We start from the raw sequence: 18,339 nt of genomic DNA on the forward strand, positions 1-18,339 counted from the left end.
CAAATCTAGAAACAAGCACCCTTAAACAGAAGCAATGCTTTGTAATTCTACAACCTGAAGCAACAACCTAAATACTAGTCCCTTGACCATTATTATGACACTCAGTACAATAACCCATCAATTTTCAACAAGCAGCCAACTACTCATCAAATAAAGCAACATTGTTATTAGCTGTCCTTTGATGAACCAACAAAAATTTGGAACTATACTTACGGGTCTGAAAATATGAATATCTTGAGTCCTAGACACTAAGTGAGAACTTTTCGCAATGCAAGTTGCTGTCTCCAGTTTATCTCCTGTTAACATCCATATCTGCAAAATAATGTAACAGTTTACTCCACTGGACATTAATGAGTCTATTCGCCAAATCTAAATGACATCTCTCTCCAACCTTTTTTTGGTACCTTTTGGGATTAGATTACCAGAGAAAATTTACTGATATGTGCATTTTTAACTAAAATCAATGAGCAGTATTTACTGCAACACACAAAGCAGAAAAGAACTGTCTTTACTTCAGGCAGCTCCATTTCCCTTCCTTTCTCACAAGGGCCAATGCTTCAATTCACATGAAGACAAGATGAAACTCTGGGGAAACCCACTGGCATAGCTGAACAGCAGGGAAAGCATAAAAAGCCTTTCCCTATGGCCCTGATACTACCTTGATCAAAAGAGTGAGGATACAGAAAACTACAAGAGAGATAACATTTGTCAGCAAAATGATGTGACACAACAGTCTGTGACCCTAGTGAGAATCCATCAGAAAGCAGCCGCCAGGCAATGAGACAGCATATTCTGAAGGAAGAACTACAGTCCCAATGCTCCAAAGAGACCCTGCCCACTGACCACAGAGAAGTGGGATGAAGGCATTAAAGTTTAACGAATAAGGTTGAGGATATGTCTGTTCTTAAAGTGAGACAACGGTCTCTCCCTCAACCCCTTAACACCAAGAAAGTTGAAGGACATCTGGATGAAATACCATAAGCCCTAGACCAAACAGAACAGACCACACAGGAAGAATGGCTTAATCAGGAGTTATTACTGGATAGTTACTAAGTTAACAGTTGCAATTTTATTAAACTGTAAGCCCCTGTGTCCCTCTTTTCCTGTACATCTCAGGTAAGATTCTTTTTATTAGTACCCATGTGCGTCAATGAATGGACAAGACTCATGTTTTCTCATCAGTCACTGAGTAATCTATAATTTTATGATCAGTCTACAGCTACCATTGTGTTTTCAGCCTACTATAATGTTGGTTGTAATTAAAGTCACAACAGTTTTAAAATGCTCCTAAAGCCTAGAACTAATCATTAAAAAACCAAACAACTAAAAACTGTCACACTGTTCTATTCCTATTTGTAGCAGGATATACCTATCAGAAGTGATCACATATAGAAGAAATATCAAGAGCAAATGAGAAAATACTATACATGAAGTACTAGTATGTAAGTACTTTGCACTAGTCACACCATAGTAAGAAGAAATTTGATGTAATCATAAGGCTTTAATCCATACATGTATTTTTCTAGTTGTGCACACCACTGCTAATTCACCTGAAAGCCTTTGGGAACCGGGAGTAATTGAAAACAGACTAACAAAGTAGCAGACATGGGAAGGGGCCTCTGGAGATTAGCTAGTCCAGCTGCCCTGTCAACTACAACAGGTTGCTCAGGACCACATCAAGATAGTTTTGAACATCTCCAAAGACGGAGACTCCACAAACTATCTGGGAGACCTGCTCCAGTGTTTGAACACACAGTAAAAAAATGTTCTTGTATTCGAGTGGAACTTCCTTTATTTCAGCTTGCATCCATTGCCTCTCGTGCTTTCACTGTGCACCACTGAAAAGAGCCTGGCTCTGTCCTCTTTGCACTCTCCCTTCAGGTATTTACAGACATTAGTAAGATCCTCCTGAGTCTGCTGAACTTCACCCTCTCGTAACTACTGTTCATGGCCAAGGCTGTCCCCTCAACCAGCTTTCACATCCTAACCAATGCCTCCTTGTTTGTTAGTATGAGGACTAGCAGAGCATTTCTCCTGGTGGACTCCTCAATCACCTGTGTCAGGAAATTACTGTCATTGCACTCCAAAATTCTGCTGGTTTCCTTGTGCCCTCCTGTGTTGCTCCTCCAGCAGATATTGGGGTAGCTTAAGTCCAGCACAAGGACCAGCACGTGCAAATGTGAGGCTTCTTCCAGTTGTCTGAAGGCGGCCTATTCTACTACTTCTTGATCAGGCATTTTGTAGCAGACACTAACCATAATGTTGTCCACATTGGTCTGCCCACTAGTTCTAACCCATAAACTCAACTGGCTCATCATTTGTCCCAGGGCAGAGCTCCATGCATTCCCACTCCTCTCTCACTCAAAGGGAGATTTCCCATGCTTGCTGTAAAGCCAAATAGCTAAAAAATTGGCTAAAAATCCAATTGTATCTGATTCAGTTTAACCAATGCAACCAAATCAACACACCTTTTCTGTGCAGTTTGACACTCTGCTTCAAGCAAAATGTATATAATCTTGCCCACTTCCCTCAGATACTGCTCATATCTTTACTTCAAACCCCTTTTCAAATAAATCTATTACTTCTAAATGTGCATAGCCTGCTTATGAACAAAACACAGCACAAACTCTTGTGCAAAGCTTTTGACACTGTCCCTTTAACATGACTCAAACAAACTCTGAATTCTAGTTCAAACAATTCACCTTTTGATCTTTGCTGAGACTTCTTGTGAGTGCCAAGCCTGAAAACATTGTTATCATACAGATCTTGTGCCAAACTCATTTAGCATCAGCTAGGAGAGTTTACTGTGGACAGTCAGGAGATAAATGACTGGGAGTCACAAACATTTATCCATTGGTAGTTTTCGTACAAATGTAAGCTTAAGATCAGTGAAACCTGCGGCGGACAAGGGAACTTCGTGCATAGTGTCTTGTTTGTGCTAGCTCATGCCCAGAATGTGCTTAGGACTTGGCGTATTTCTTATTTTGAATTAACCCGAATATAGACAAATATAATTAATGTCTTTAATGTTAAAAGTTAAGAAACGATAACCTGTAATGTCAGCAGTATGTGTTTAGTACCTTTATTCCAGCATTTCTTAGCATCTCTAGAGTTGGTCTAACATCTGCTTGCAGCTGATCTTCTACTCCAGTGAGACACAGCAATTCCATTTCTCGCTCCAAACTCTCTACGACAGCAGCAACTTTCAGGTTTCTATCATGTATGCTTAACTTTGCTTGGTTATATCGACTCTGTTTGCACAAACACAAAACCACTTAGAGTTTGCTATGACTCATAAAGTATACATTCAGTCTATCAGTCAGTTATAATATGGATTCATTAGGCTAAATGTTTGTCTTTAAATATCTTTAATGAAGAACAGGATTGAAAGAGCGAATTATACTTTGCACCCAATGTTATGCATGTTTTTTCTGACAAATCACCCAAGAGAATGCCTTCTGAAGAACTATTAAGAATTAGGTATCACAGCATTTAAGCAGGAACTGTCCTTATCTTTGAGGGCAGGTAGATTTTTTAGGTCATGCTGAAGCTACAGAAGTAATGTGACACTGGCTTCCGGGAAAACTGTCCAGTCAAATAATCAAGCAAAACAGTACCCTATGTATGACTGCAGAACAATCACTATCAAATGACAAAATCTCTAATATATTGTGTGCCATACCTCAACTATCGATATTTTAAATATGAATCATCTTTTTTCCCATCTTAATGGAATTTAAAAAAAAAAAAAAAAAAAAAAAAAAAGAGGAATGTTCCCCTTGAAGTAACTAAACACGGTGAAGCACAAGATCACTCTTGACCCTTCATACCTCAAAATCTTGATACTGTTCTTCAGTCAGTGATTTTTTGGCAACAACCAGGGTACGCAGTCCTTCTCGTGCCATATTACCACACTAAATGGACCAAACCATAGAACAGTTATGCAAATATTCAACCATATGGACACATTTTATACTATATGCTCACAGGGGATATCTGTACTACAACTTTTGGTGTATGTTTAGACTCTTAGGTTATTTTGGAGAAGCCACAAACAGAATAAAGTGCAATTATACTTCAGGTCCCCCAAATGAAGTGGCATGCTATTGGTAAGTCAACTAGATTTCCTCTCCTAGCTTAAAGAAAATCTCTTTTAGGTTGAAGCTTTGAAATAAATTAAAACTATTTTTGAGGCACATAACAGAGCTATATTTTCTTTTTCCACTGAACATACCTCTTACCAGAAAAATATCTGCATGTTAAAAATAGCCATGGAATAGCATGTCTTAATGAAAAACAAGGCTGTCCAGTGCAAAACACTTATTGATTTGACCTCATAAAGCTAAATAAATTAAACAAGTATTTTACAATTAATTGTGCATCATTATCGCCAAAAGTAATTTTTATGACATTTTGCTAGGTCTTGAGGGAGTTTAATTTATTCATGTCCCTGAATAAATCAAACTGCCCTGCAGCAGATATTGATTCATATTGCCAATACCATTATGAACATACATGGTGTAATCATTGTATTAACATATTGTCTGTATGTAGGGTCAAAATAAGATGATTGCTGGTACCTACTAGAGCCGCATAGCGAAAAATATTAATCAGTTTTGAAATTCAGTCATTAGCTATTTTATATTAAATTTAATAAATGTGGCAAAAAACTATTCCAATTTGGCTGCAACCCTTATTAAACTTCGTAATTCATAACATACCTCACTGTAGAATTTGATAAAACAAGGGCATTTCAGGATAAATAGGTTTATAGCAGAATACTTCTCAGCAGTAATTAGGTTTTATGTGAAAGGTCAGTCAATGAAAAACAAATTTCCTTGTTTTAAGCAGGAACATGTTCTGCTCTGACTACCAGCTTTGCTTTTCCTGTGAGTTATTCAAGAATTGGAAATAATTATAATATCTTAAAACCCATTCAGGATATATGTAACAATTTTAAAACCCACTACTGCATTGGCTCAGGTTTTCCTTTAAACCTATTCCAATAATACCTGATATTTTGATTTAGAATTTTTAGTTTTTAAAAAATTTTAATCTTTATAAATTTTGATTTTGTGTCTTACCTCTTCTTCTAACCAATCGTTATACTGTACAATAGTGGACATTGCAACATCTGCACCCTTCATGTAAAATGTAATTTCTCCTGAAGATTCATCCTAAAATTTTACAAAATAAATAGAGGAGAAAAAAATCTTTATACACTCAAAACAATTACCTATCAACAACCTAATTGCCTTCTGAACTAGTCAATGGATTATAATTTACCTTGCCAAGAGGTGGGCAAGTTTTATTACTTGATATTGCTACTTCCAGTATCTCTGATTCCACCGAGATACATATTCCCATATAAGAGGATCAGTCAATGTGAATAACAGATTCTCAGCACCCCTAAACTGCCCGTCTAAATTTTAAAATATCACTGTTATGCCCCCTCTAACTACTATTTTGTTTCTTTGGTGGCATACACTATCTAACCCCCATCAGAAAGTTTGCTCCGTATCTTTGAAATACCCACGTAATTAAAAATTTACAAACAGCTTAGCATAAATGCTTGTTACAGATGTTTTAATGATGGAACATTCATTGTATATTCAGAGAATTCACAGGCAGGCAAATATAATCCAAATCAGCAGTTTCTGAGATATGGTCTGTTGCAGAAGGAATGGATTAGTCTGATCTGCAAGCTTCTTAGAATATCTCTGAACATGTGACTGTTAAGCAAGCTCTTAGAGCCAACCTCACCTAACGGAATACACGCTTGCCAAGGTCTCTCCAGACCTGAACATGCACATATTGTGCCTGAAGTATCCTTGCCTAAGGCTGATGGCACGCTTGGCTTGTCATCACAGGCAAATAAAAAATGGGATGAGTTTGACACCTATTTAACTGGGACTTGGCATTGATCTAACAATGTTGTCTGACGCTGTTCTGCTACAGCATCTGATTTTAGGTAGGGAGAAGGTGAAAGTATGTAGTGCAGATGGCTTAACATTCACAGAGGTTTAAACCTTCCTTTTAGCATGGTGTTGTGGTTTCCTTTCATCTGCAGTTTTAATGATCATTACTATGCTCTCAACTGGGCATCTAGGAGACAACTAGCACACATCTCATAAATCTTAGACCCTGTGGGTTGCGCTGTGTATGCACACCAGTTTAGCAGCAGCACTAGTAGTACAGAAAGATGCTAGATACTACCGTAAGAAATTTCAGCCGTTAATTTATCCCTTGAAGGGGCAACATATTCTGTACCAAGGAAACAAATGGAAAACTAAAAACAAAGGCTTAAAGGCAACTTGCAGCATCAGAGGCTAAGGGTGAAGTAGGGGAATTAACACGTCCCCACATAAGAGAAGAGTTTTTCTGTTACAAGCTCTCTACAACATTAGGTTAGCTTGATTTTTCTACAGTTGCTTGCCTAGTATTTCATGTGAACCTGTGTCAAAGGCATACTTTCAATTTGGAAATCTTGTGAAATACATTCCCTGATGGATCAAGTTTCTATTAAATGTTATAAACATTCAGTGAAACCATTTTTTTGAGAAATAAAAACCAACACCCAGAACACCCCCAAAATTACCCTGACTATGATCCCCATGCGCTTGCTCTCAGAAGTGAAGGGAAAGATCTGCAGAATATAGTACGTCAGAATGTGTCCACCAGGGGTCTTCAGCTGCATTGAGGTCAAATCCCTGTTAACCAGAGTGAGACCGACACTCTCTGTCCATTGCACCAGAGCTACCTAAAGGAAGAAAAAGAGACACATGTTTCAGTGTGAAAGGTCTATTATACTGTTATATAAATTAGGCTAAAGCCAAACAACTGTTGCTAGGGTAAAAGTCTAAACTCTTCCAAGAATCTAGGGAAAAAAACCCATGTGAATAGCAGTAGACCAAGTACAAAATCTTAATACACCAAATGAGTATTTTTCCTTCAGAAAGCTTACAAAAACTCTTATGAAGAATATAAAAACTAATTTGAACTTATTCTTGCAAATCAGGTATCTAGAATATATTGTTCAGAAATAACAGTTCTAATAAGAAACACCATATATATTTTTTTTTTTTTCAATGATACTTAATGGACATGCAGTAGAAATTATGCAAAACCAGAATACCATTTCTGTACCAACGACATCACTATGTAAGCAAAAGATTTTGGGAGTATTTCCATATAAAACATTTTAGTAGATCTACAATTACATACAAGTTGAGACATTGTAATATGTAGTAAATAGGTAGGCAAAGGATCTTATTTTTAGCTTACTCTGTTCACTTGCATAATTTTATTACTTTGTTTCGACAATAATATAACTGAGTTCTTACCATATCAAATGAGATGGAAACCAAGCTTACAATACTGTATCCCACAAACACGCTTGTAACAGTCCCTTTTTCAAACCTAGAAATGCTACATTATACAATAATCACTATTAGCTACCACTACATGGCATCTTAAATGCATGCATTAGAGATTTTTTAATTTTGCTGCTTTAAACGGCATGACATCTAACTTCTATTTTCTTCTGCATTATGCTTTAAATAACGCACTAGATATTTTTCTATCACCACCACTGTGTAGCTTATTCCTTAAAAAAATTAAACCTTTAGGAGAACTGCTTTACTGAGAGTTTATATACAAGCCATATTCCGTATTTGAATGGGAAGTTTCTGATAAAAAAAATCTCCTCCTCAATTCTATTTTTATTTTTCCAAAAGCTAATCAGTATTGGAAACCAAATGTTTAAATTACTAAAAAGGTAATTATAATTAAGTTCACACAATTTTATGGAACCTACCTCTGCTACGAATCTCAGGTAAGATGAAAAAAGTAAAAAGCAAGGAGTCTGATAAACAACATGCAAGTAGTAAAATTCCTAGATAAGTTCAACAGATATAATGACTAATACTCACTAAGAATTTCACCCAAAGCAAGTAAATCACCATAGCTTCTATGAAAATTTAGAATTGGGAAAAAAAAAAAAAGTGTGAACCCCCTATGAAACCTGAGTAGGGCCATCTGTGTAAGCACCACCAAATGAAAATATAGCGAGATGTGGTTACAGAAGAGAAAAGAACACACTTTGGAAAACACCATTTTAAAATCACGGAAAAATCACAGGAAGTCTTTTTAGAGATTTTTCTTCTTCAATAAAAGTACCATATAAGCTGTAAGTGATCCAATACTCCCAAGGTTAATTTTCAATTTTCACAGTGAAAGGTTACTATTACATTCTGACCTGTAAATTGCATCTTTCTACTAACACCCTATCATCTTGTTTGTGTCCCTTTGCAGCTAGGACTTAAGTGTTCTATATTTGGTGACTCACATCTGTTTATTATTTTGTTTATGCTTGGCTTCACCTACCATTTGAATTAGCATTTTGCAGCACAGTCATTTTGGATTCTTATACCTGGTCTACACACAACTGCATATATTTTTTTCTTTTAAATTGATCAGTGCAAATACCATAGCAGAAATAGTCAATAAGGCTCATGAGTCAAATAGATGCCTAAAAGGCAACTGAACAAACTTGAGAGCAAGACATGTAGTTTGACTCTCATCATTCAGAATGAATCAGAGCAGTTAGATCTTAATAGCATCCAGAACATAGCCAGACCTTACCATTAAATATCTGAAGCTTTTAGAATATACAAATTTAAAAAAAAAAAAAAAAGTATTTCACAAATGGCAAGAAAATCTAAATTATAAATGTTAACAAATAAATATATACTGCATGGCTGGCTATTCAGAGTTCAAAAAAAGGATTCTTAGTTAAATCTCTCTTCTTGAGGTTTCCCCTCTACAAGTACATTCTCTTCAATACATTTCTGAAACCTTACATTAAAATGGTCTTGCAATCTAGCGTGCATACATCAAGAACCCCTAGCATGCCAGGTAAACACTGCAGTTGTGGCTTCTACAGAGCCTGACGTATTGGATGGAGTCAGATAAAGCAATCAAAGGTTGGACAAGCATAAAAAGTCTTTGCTGGTGATGTTACCATTTTGCTTTAAAAAAAATCCATTCTGATTATAGTATTTATTTGCTGATAACCATTAATTTCCTAGCACACACACAGGATGAAATGTATCAAGTTTGCTGAATCCAGGTTAGGGACTTGAGTATTTTGTGGATCTTCTAAGGCTCAGCACCAAGCTTCTCATCTATGGAAGCTGGCTGCCAGGGAGACAAAAGTACATTGGTAGATATAGGGTCCTCCCACTACTGAGACACAGGTGTGCACCCTGAAACCACTAACTGTGTAGTGTTCCCAGGACAGATTATGTTGGTGGAGTTGAAGAGAACTTCTGTGGTTTCGAACTTGCTAGTTGTCTTCCTCCTCGGTAGCAACCCAAAGGGTAAAGACAGCTATCTATCTGTCCCATGACGAGGTCAAAACAGCAACTTCCAAGTTAGGAATGAAGGTAGCAAACACTTGCATTATGAAATGGAAATGCAGATCTGACAAAAGCTACTGAGAAACACCTCTTGTTTAGTGTTTCTTACCCAGAATCTTTCAGCTGTTTCTATTTGCTACATGCCCACTGTTGAGCTCTGGTTGCCTCTGTCAGCAGTCTCTCTCCACTAGTGGCCAGCCAACCCTCAGAGCTTCCATAGTTCACAGCCCCAAATATCAAACCCTTCAATTACCCCAGCACAGTTTTCCATTCAATGTCAAATTCAGAAACTTCATAAAGAAACACTCTCAACTCAAGCAGTAACTGTGTGACCCACAAGGTAACCTACAGCAGTACCAGCTCAGGAGGTAGAAGTAGCTTCTCTGAGCAGGACAGTGCATCTAGCTCGGTTGCTTGAGGAACTTGCTTGCATCTCAAGAGGGGCACAAAGAGGGGAAACTTCAGAAACGCTGTAGTTACAGCCCATGGCAGCTCTGCATACTAATTCCATGTTTTAGGGACATAATCATCCCATTTGTTTAGAAATGTTCATTTACAGAACTAAAATCAAAACAAGCAGCTTATAAATATCTTAGACAGTTTCTACAAAGTTCCATAAAGTACACAAGGTTGACTGACAATGATGCAGATTTTTTCAACTATGGCACCAACTTTTTTTTAATGTAAAAAATCTCTTCTACAATAAGTCCTATTAGCCTATGACTCCCATTTAATAACCCCAATGAAAATAATTATGCAGCAGAAAATGCTACAAACGTCTAAGCATGAGTCAATATTAAAGACGACATGTAAGATGAAACAGATTGTCCACAGAAAGCATTTAAAAGAATCTTTATTGACTTTCAACTCTGAGGATGAAAGAGTTAAGTACCTCCCTGCCCTATCAAATAACAGGAGTTCGCTTCTCTCTGGGGTGGTGTTAGATGGCTTTAGGCCATTCAATCAGTATGTACAGGACTGTTCCTTACATAGCCCAACTCACAGCCCATCTCTGAGTTATCCTGACCTTTCCCTGTGAGGGTGAATAACTTAGGCAAGGAAGAGCGCTCTCACTCACTCTCAGATTAACATCATCTTTAGTTTCCTCTGGACCAACAGAAAAGATCACATACCACCCAGCTGACTTACTAACGTTCAGTTTGGTGAATAGCAACACTGAGTCCCTTTGCTCTGCGGAAAACGTAACGACGTCTAGTTACTTATCATCTTGGGAGCATGATGGCATGAAGATGTCCCAGTTAAAGAAAATTTCATATTGTCACTTGAAAAAAATGAAGCTTGCCTTGCCTTTGGTATTTGAAGCACCCTGCTGAATCCTGAACACCTTCAGTTACTGGATCAATCCTAAAAGGCAGTTACTGCTTGGCAGAAGACCAAAAAAAATGCTCTAAGGCTGGTTTTGCTTGCTTTAGATACTACATCAATCAGGACTAGAACATACAAACCATCACACTGATCCTTTTGAATTCTGGGCTGTTTGGAACTTAGCTGGTCTGAGGAACCTAATCCACTCATTTTTGGTTACTTGACTCAAACATAACCTTTTAGCAATAAAGACAGAATAGCAGTGTATTTGTATGAAAAAAAATATTCAAAACCTTATTTAGACTGGAACTGTCAAGGCCCTGAGTGCACCCTCCTTTCTAGGAGTTTAACCAGCTGTGTTCAAGGCCAGCTCACTGTTACAAGCTGTGATGAAGAAACAGCTGGAAGAAACCTCCATGGAGGCTGCCTCCCCCTTTCACTTGGCTCTCACGCTTGGTCCCAAGAGTGCTACATTGCAGTCACGTTGCAGCTATGCTCACACTTGGCCACATACCCTACCAATCTGGCCCCAACAGGCAGACACGACTTCCTGGCTTTGGACACGCCTCACTGCCATGAGCTTTCCTTGCAATCACCAGACTGTGGCTAATGCTGGTTACTGTCTCAGGACTTAATGATTTGACTTCTTGGCTTCAATTCAGACGTGCCTCATCACCACAGACCTGTACAACAATCTGTACTCTTGACTGTCCCTGGTTTCCATCATGGGACATGCTCTTTTCACCTTGCTTGCGTATCGTGGGGCTGTACATCTCATCACTGAGGCCACTGCCCCTAGCAGCCTGGCTTCCTTTTCCTTGCGGGCCAGCCTGCCATTGCTGCTCCCGAGCAGAAATATCTAACTGCTCGATATTTACAAAGTGTTGCTCAAAACAGTTTATGATGAACTAATTGTCACTGTCGACATACAATATTCCCTTTTGAGCTAACATCAGTTTAAGGAAGGCAGGTTTTTTTCCACCTCCTCCAGCAGCTTGGGACTTCCCCCACAGTTGTGCTGACAACTTTTCTGAAGCCATGCTATGAACCTGACCACATAAACTGAAAAATGACCCATATAAACAAAGGCTTCAAAGGTTTTGGCACAGTTTGTAGGGTGAGAAAGAAGGACTAGGGATGGAAATTTTGTAAGCTAGTCTTGCTGCTTAGAATTCTCATGTAATCAACCTTCCTTTATTTCTGAGTATTTAAAAGCATCTTCACTTCAGGCAACAGAATCTACTTTCAAAGTCAGGTTGCCGTGTAAGGCATACAGAGGTTAATGTGCGGTATTTTGAAGTTAAGGCTATTGGTTTGGGAACAGGGAAGAAGCAGTGAGAATTTTTTTTTCCACTGCCCAAGTGTTCCCAACAGTTTCTATTTGGATTGTTCAACAACTCACATGTTTCCAATCAGCACTGATTTGTTTATATTTATAAACAATGATTTGATAACTAACATTCGCAGTCCATCACTTTTCATCAAGAAACTTCATAATTAAAATAAAATTATTAACTTAAAAATACAGCTTGATCATGTGAAAAAACTGCCAATCAATATTCATGACAAGCTATGGAGTAGTTATTCTTTGTGGGTCTCGAAGGTCATGAAAGTGATGGTTTTATGCTGAGTGATTTGCTTTTCACAATACATTGACAAAACAACACAATTAGTCTTGCTTCAATAAGCACACACAATAAAATGAATTAAACAATACAACATGTCTCATACATTACAGCTTCACTTTTGTAAACACAAAAGCTGCTTCACTAAGGGCATATCATTTCCCTGTCTGTTTTTAAATGATTGGCTTTGTATTCTTGTAATTAATTTTAGCAACTCTGTTGTCTCTGGACAGAAACGTTGGAATTAAATAACTGACCACACTTTAAGGTAGTATTTAAATATTCAAAATCCTGGAATTAGAAATGCTTGAGAATATAACAGTGCAGGACAAAGCATAACCAATAAATAGCTGGTTTATGAGAGTAAGCAGTCATTAAAAATCGTGACTGATCAATCTTTTCTGACCAAGGGGAGCAAAGGTCTTCAAAGGCTCCTGTTCATAGCATGCCCCTGAATTGCTTGGGTCTGTGACCTTTGAACTCCTTTGCTTTACCTACTTAGCTTATATCCTTTTATGATTGTTCATTACATTACGGTAGCTGGCTTTCTACGGATGAGCTGAACCCACACCTATGATGGCCAAGCAGGAGCTGGTTTCATTTTTTTCAGTGATTTCTCAGTGAATGTTTATTGTTTGCTATGCTACAGCTGTAGAGGACAAGTGACAGACAAATGAAACTTTCCACTCTTTCAGAGAAAATGAAATATTGATCACTTATCATAAGAAACAAAGAGCCTAGCATAAGTAGGGTTCACATTATGAATACAAAATAAGTTACTTATCTCAGGTTACTCTAACAATAGATAAATACATCTTTTATGATGAATGTACCTACTTCGAAATGTGCATACTTTGTTATGGTTATATTTTATCTGTATACAGATGCACACATACACACGCAGATGTGAAGAATTTCAAATGAATCCTCAAGTCAATTCTTTAAGTGTATAGTGTGCCAACGTATTACTAAACTGCTTCTTAGACTTCCCTGCATGGAAGAATAGTTTATACTTACACATTGTTCTCTGCTCTTTATATGCTTTGGTGATAACATGCAATATTATATAATTCAACAGACAACTGTGCAAATAACATCCTCTTTCAAAAGACTGCAATCAAGCCAAATCCATAAACAAAATCTAAAAGAACAGAGTTGTAATGTTGAGAAAGTACAATGCATAAAACTGGTTAAGTCTATTAAATGATAATGTTGCTTATTAACCAAGTATGTTGTGATAGGTCAGTGCTGAGGTTAAACAGAAAACATCAATTGAACCATTTCCCTAAATAAAGCTCCAGGGTGCAATATTCAAAGCACTTTATTCAATAAAAAATGCTTTTAAAATGGTACTTTGGTGATTGGGAAACATTGGCATCATCCGTCAACCTAACTGCAGGAAAGTTCAATAAGCTAAATAATGAACCATTTACATTATTTTCCTTAGGCTCCAGTGATTTGCAAACATTGCATCAATAGAACTCTTTAAAAAATTATGATAAAGACCTGCTAGTCTTTCAACTCTTAGGCTTTTTGCTGTCATCCTGCAATTTTTATGCTGTTTAGATGTTTTTTGCAGCTTCATCTTTTTATAAGACTCCATTTAGCATCAATTTCTCATTATATTAAAGTATATTTGTTCAATATGATAATTTTACCAGTGTTCCAAGCATTATCTTTGAGAAATGAAAAGGAAATTTAATGCTGTCGGTTCTAAAATCCAAGGTTTTTATTTCACTGTCATATAGTTTGAATGTATGAGTCAAAATGATAACCCCCCCCACTATTAAAAGGATACCTGTGCTTTCTCTTCCTTGAAGCACTAACAGTTTCTTTGTCGCTGATTTCTTCTTCCACTTCCCTTTCCACCCTGAGTCCCAGATCTGTCGTATTAGCACTTTATCAACCTCCCTTTTCCTCTTTCCAAGGTCAAATTCCCCACTGTCTTCCCAGGGCACCACTTGCATAATTCTCAAGTCTTACAGCTGTTTCCTTTAGCAAATGTGGGAGGAGAATTGCTCTTTATGGTAATATTTTCAGGTTCCAAACAACTGAATGAATATACAAAAGCCCCACAGGGACAAAAAAGAAAGGGGGAGAAAAAAAAGCACATAGTCTCTCTCAACTGCATGTCTCTTCACCTCATTTAGTAATACCTTTGGCTGGTAATGCAGGGTGTTTACTTAACCCATAGCTGTCATCATTATCTTCATAAGTAGACACTTGCTCAGGCAGTCTTTCATTATATTAAGTAATACCTCACAGGCTCGTTACACTGATCTATTTAGCGAATATGAGTATATGTGCATATGAAAATTTGTACACAAGTGCGTACTACAGGTAAAATATTATACAACTACACTAACAAACTGTATTTACGGCGTATCTGTGGCATAAAGAAATGCACTTCCAGCAGTCTCAATTCATAATGCAGATCAACCCTCAATATAACACACCACATATAGTATTATGGATTATTGATTTTAGCCAAAGACTAGCATCTCAAGTCCTGCCTAGACTTTATTTTTAAACATGTTCTGACTGCCACTTTTTAATTACCAAGAACCAGTGACTTCCTTATGCTCTACAATCCTTTGACACGGTGTTTATAGAATCTGAAATGCATGTAATGCCTGCTAGTCTGGTACTACATGAAGACAGACTTAATTTTATTTCTTGCATTCCTAAAAATACTTGTTATGGACTTATTATTTTAGCAATTACAGCTTGCAGTTTGAATTACTGAAGTTTTGTTAGTATTACATACGGTGATATATTAGACATGTAAACCAAATGTATACCAAGAATAATAGCTATGCTGTGGCAAGATGAGGTTTGTGGAAAAAATATTATCTTGTATTGGATCAACTTGTGTAGCTAGAAAAATATACAGGCTTTGAGATAAACACTCTCTTCTTCACATCTTACAACAACCTTGTTTTGATTATGACTAAGCTACCATGGCTAAACCACCAAAAGTACACCCAAGCTTCAGACACTGCTAGAATTTCTTTAAAACAAAACCACCCCACAACCTGCTCATTTCCAGAGGCAAACCAACCTCGAAATACTCTATTTCACTGTATCAAGTACATACGTGTTTTATAAAAGTGAATGGGCTATAATTAATTTTTATGCTTACTTTGCAGTATCTTGAAACTTGAGCTTTGCTTCTCTCTCCTAATATCTTTTTAGATTGAATTTTAGGCAATCAATTTAGGCCCCAAAACAGGATTATTTAGAACAATAACTCAAATCCACTGAAAGCAGTGGGATTTGTTTAAAATTTGGATTTCAATGGAAGTCAAATGCATGTTTTCATTGAAATGGAGTTTTAAATTGCGCTACACTTGATGCAATTTTGACTGAACCCTGAAGATTATGAAGCTGCCTAGGGTTTGAAGCTCAAAAGCTTTTCTACAGGAGCATTTGAGGTTTGGGGTTCTTTTTTCCTGTTAGAAATCTATACATTCCACTAACTGGTAGTGCGTGTCTCCTATGTACCTGGCTGTCCATCACGCAAAGCAGTTTCATATTCCCTTTTACATGTGTATGCTATGATTCATAAATGGATTAATGTTTTCAGAATACACCTAATATTTGAAAACACTTTTATGTAACAAACACCAGATCTTTCCTATAGCTGTAGAGGAAATAAAACAAGATTACTGCTAATTTGAAGAAACTCCAGCACAAAACACTCTTCTTCCACAGTTCTGCTATTTTTAACTTAGCTTATCCTGTTCTTTACGAGATACTAATTTTTTCACCCTTGCATACTAACCTCATCAGGGCTGGAAGCCTGGTAAGTTCGGTTTTCATCGCTGAAGTCCTGATCCACCTCTGCGTATTCTGTTTCTCCAGACACACCAGCCCGGGATTCATACACTGGGGTCACATTGTGGCACAGTGCAATGGCCTTCACTGCTTCATGGATCCGGCTGCTGACACTCTTGCGGACTTTGGGTGCCGATGACTGAGGTTTCCTAGATGGTGTTGAACTTGTACTGTTTCCACTATTCTGAGAGTGCACCTTTAAGACCCAACACAATGAAGAGTAAAGCAAAGTTCAATAACAGAAACAAAACATGAATGCTAATACATATACCCAATTGTTCCCGTTACAAAGGTTGATAAACGGTAAGGATAGTAACTATTTATTTATTTTATATAATCTACTGTTAACTCATTCAGTTTGTGATCCATAAAAACCCTCATCTACTTTTTTACAGAACTGATACATAGCTTGGGTTCATCACCTTGCATTTGTAGTCAGAGCCTGCAGCAATTGCAAAATGTGAAACGGAAACAAGTATGCAGTAAAAGGGGTGAACAGGCTGACTGAATTCTGCAGAAAACCCTGCTTCCTCACTTCCAAATTTCCCCTTTTCAGTGATCCATCACAGTAGTCCTTTACCGTCCTTTACTTTTATGAATTGTTTATTAAAAAGTATTTAAGCCAGCAACCAACTGGATGAGTTCAGAAACAACAAAACAAAACTGCAGAGGTAGTGTTTTGTTGTTGTTGTTCGGTCTTTGTCACTTGTGTACATTCAGAGGCTGGAAACTCCAATGCCATTAAATTGAAAAAAAAATATATATATTTTTTTTTTCTTTTAAATCTTCACTTAAATCTCTATTTTCAAGACCACCACATTGGTATGGAACAACAGAACAAAAGGGAGTAGTATTGTTTGCTATAAATATTAGGAGTCATTAACATACAAATTGCTGATTTAATTTATAACCTACACAATTTCTATATTATTTTTGAACTAATGCAGTTTGCATGCTTTTGCTGGCAGGCTGAAATTTGTCCTTACAAGAATGCAACACCTAATAATCATGCAAAATAACAGTTCAACACATTTGAAGATCATATTACTGTTGCATAACCACTAAACTAGCACTATTTCAAGTTATCTTCACAAATGCTCAAAGCACATGATTGAATTTATCTTTTAAGAGAAAGTATTATATGTTTATAAATAGTTGAAAATAAGTGGGTTTGGGTTATTTTGTTCTGGGTTTTATCGGGGGTGTTTTTGGTTTCGTTTGGGGTTTTTTGTTTGCCTTTTTTTTTTTTTTTTACGTCACGCTTGCAGTAAAAGGGGTGAACAGGCTGACTGAATTCTGCAGAAAACCCTGCTTCCTCACTTCCAAATTTCCCCTTTTCAGTGATCCATCACAGTAGTCCTTTACCGTCCTTTACTTTTATGAATTGTTTATTAAAAAGTATTTAAGCCAGCAACCAACTGGATGAGTTCAGAAACAACAAAACAAAACTGCAGAGGTAGTGTTTTGTTGTTGTTGTTCGGTCTTTGTCACTTGTGTACATTCAGAGGCTGGAAACTCCAATGCCATTAAATTGAAAAAAAAATATATATATTTTTTTTTTCTTTTAAATCTTCACTTAAATCTCTATTTTCAAGACCACCACATTGGTATGGAACAACAGAACAAAAGGGAGTAGTATTGTTTGCTATAAATATTAGGAGTCATTAACATACAAATTGCTGATTTAATTTATAACCTACACAATTTCTATATTATTTTTGAACTAATGCAGTTTGCATGCTTTTGCTGGCAGGCTGAAATTTGTCCTTACAAGAATGCAACACCTAATAATCATGCAAAATAACAGTTCAACACATTTGAAGATCATATTACTGTTGCATAACCACTAAACTAGCACTATTTCAAGTTATCTTCACAAATGCTCAAAGCACATGATTGAATTTATCTTTTAAGACAAAGTATTATATGTTTATAAATAGTTGAAAATAAGTGGGTTTGGGTTATTTTGTTCTGGGTTTTATCGGGGGTGTTTTTGGTTTCGTTTGGGGTTTTTTGTTTGCCTTTTTTTTTTTTTTTTTAAGTCAGCACATTAAATGTATCAGCAGTACTACCAAAGGCTCTTCTGCTCACTCCAGGGTAACTCAGAAAACCTCTTCAGAAACCACGCTTTT

General features: G+C 37.0%; 1 protein-coding gene across 6 annotated transcripts in view; it reads right to left on the minus strand.

The window, feature by feature from the left end:
- Positions 1 to 18,339, minus strand: part of ATP9B (ATPase phospholipid transporting 9B (putative)) — a 171,337-nt gene that overhangs the window by 13,445 nt on the left and 139,553 nt on the right. For all 6 annotated transcript variants that reach the window (XM_035893429.1, XM_035893430.1, XM_035893431.1 and 3 more), the window contains 6 exons: positions 16,155 to 16,403; positions 6,599 to 6,760; positions 5,085 to 5,177; positions 3,831 to 3,914; positions 3,081 to 3,251; positions 214 to 312 (listed from right to left, as the gene is read on the minus strand). In XM_035893429.1, coding sequence (XP_035749322.1) covers positions 214 to 312; positions 3,081 to 3,251; positions 3,831 to 3,914; positions 5,085 to 5,177; positions 6,599 to 6,760; positions 16,155 to 16,403 — 858 coding nt within the window. The remainder of the gene's footprint in view (positions 1 to 213; positions 313 to 3,080; positions 3,252 to 3,830; positions 3,915 to 5,084; positions 5,178 to 6,598; positions 6,761 to 16,154; positions 16,404 to 18,339) is intronic.

This window comes from Egretta garzetta, unplaced genomic scaffold (genome assembly GCF_000687185.1).
Source record: "Egretta garzetta isolate BGI_Z169 unplaced genomic scaffold, ASM68718v1 scaffold14, whole genome shotgun sequence".
Lineage (NCBI taxonomy): Eukaryota > Metazoa > Chordata > Aves > Pelecaniformes > Ardeidae > Egretta > Egretta garzetta.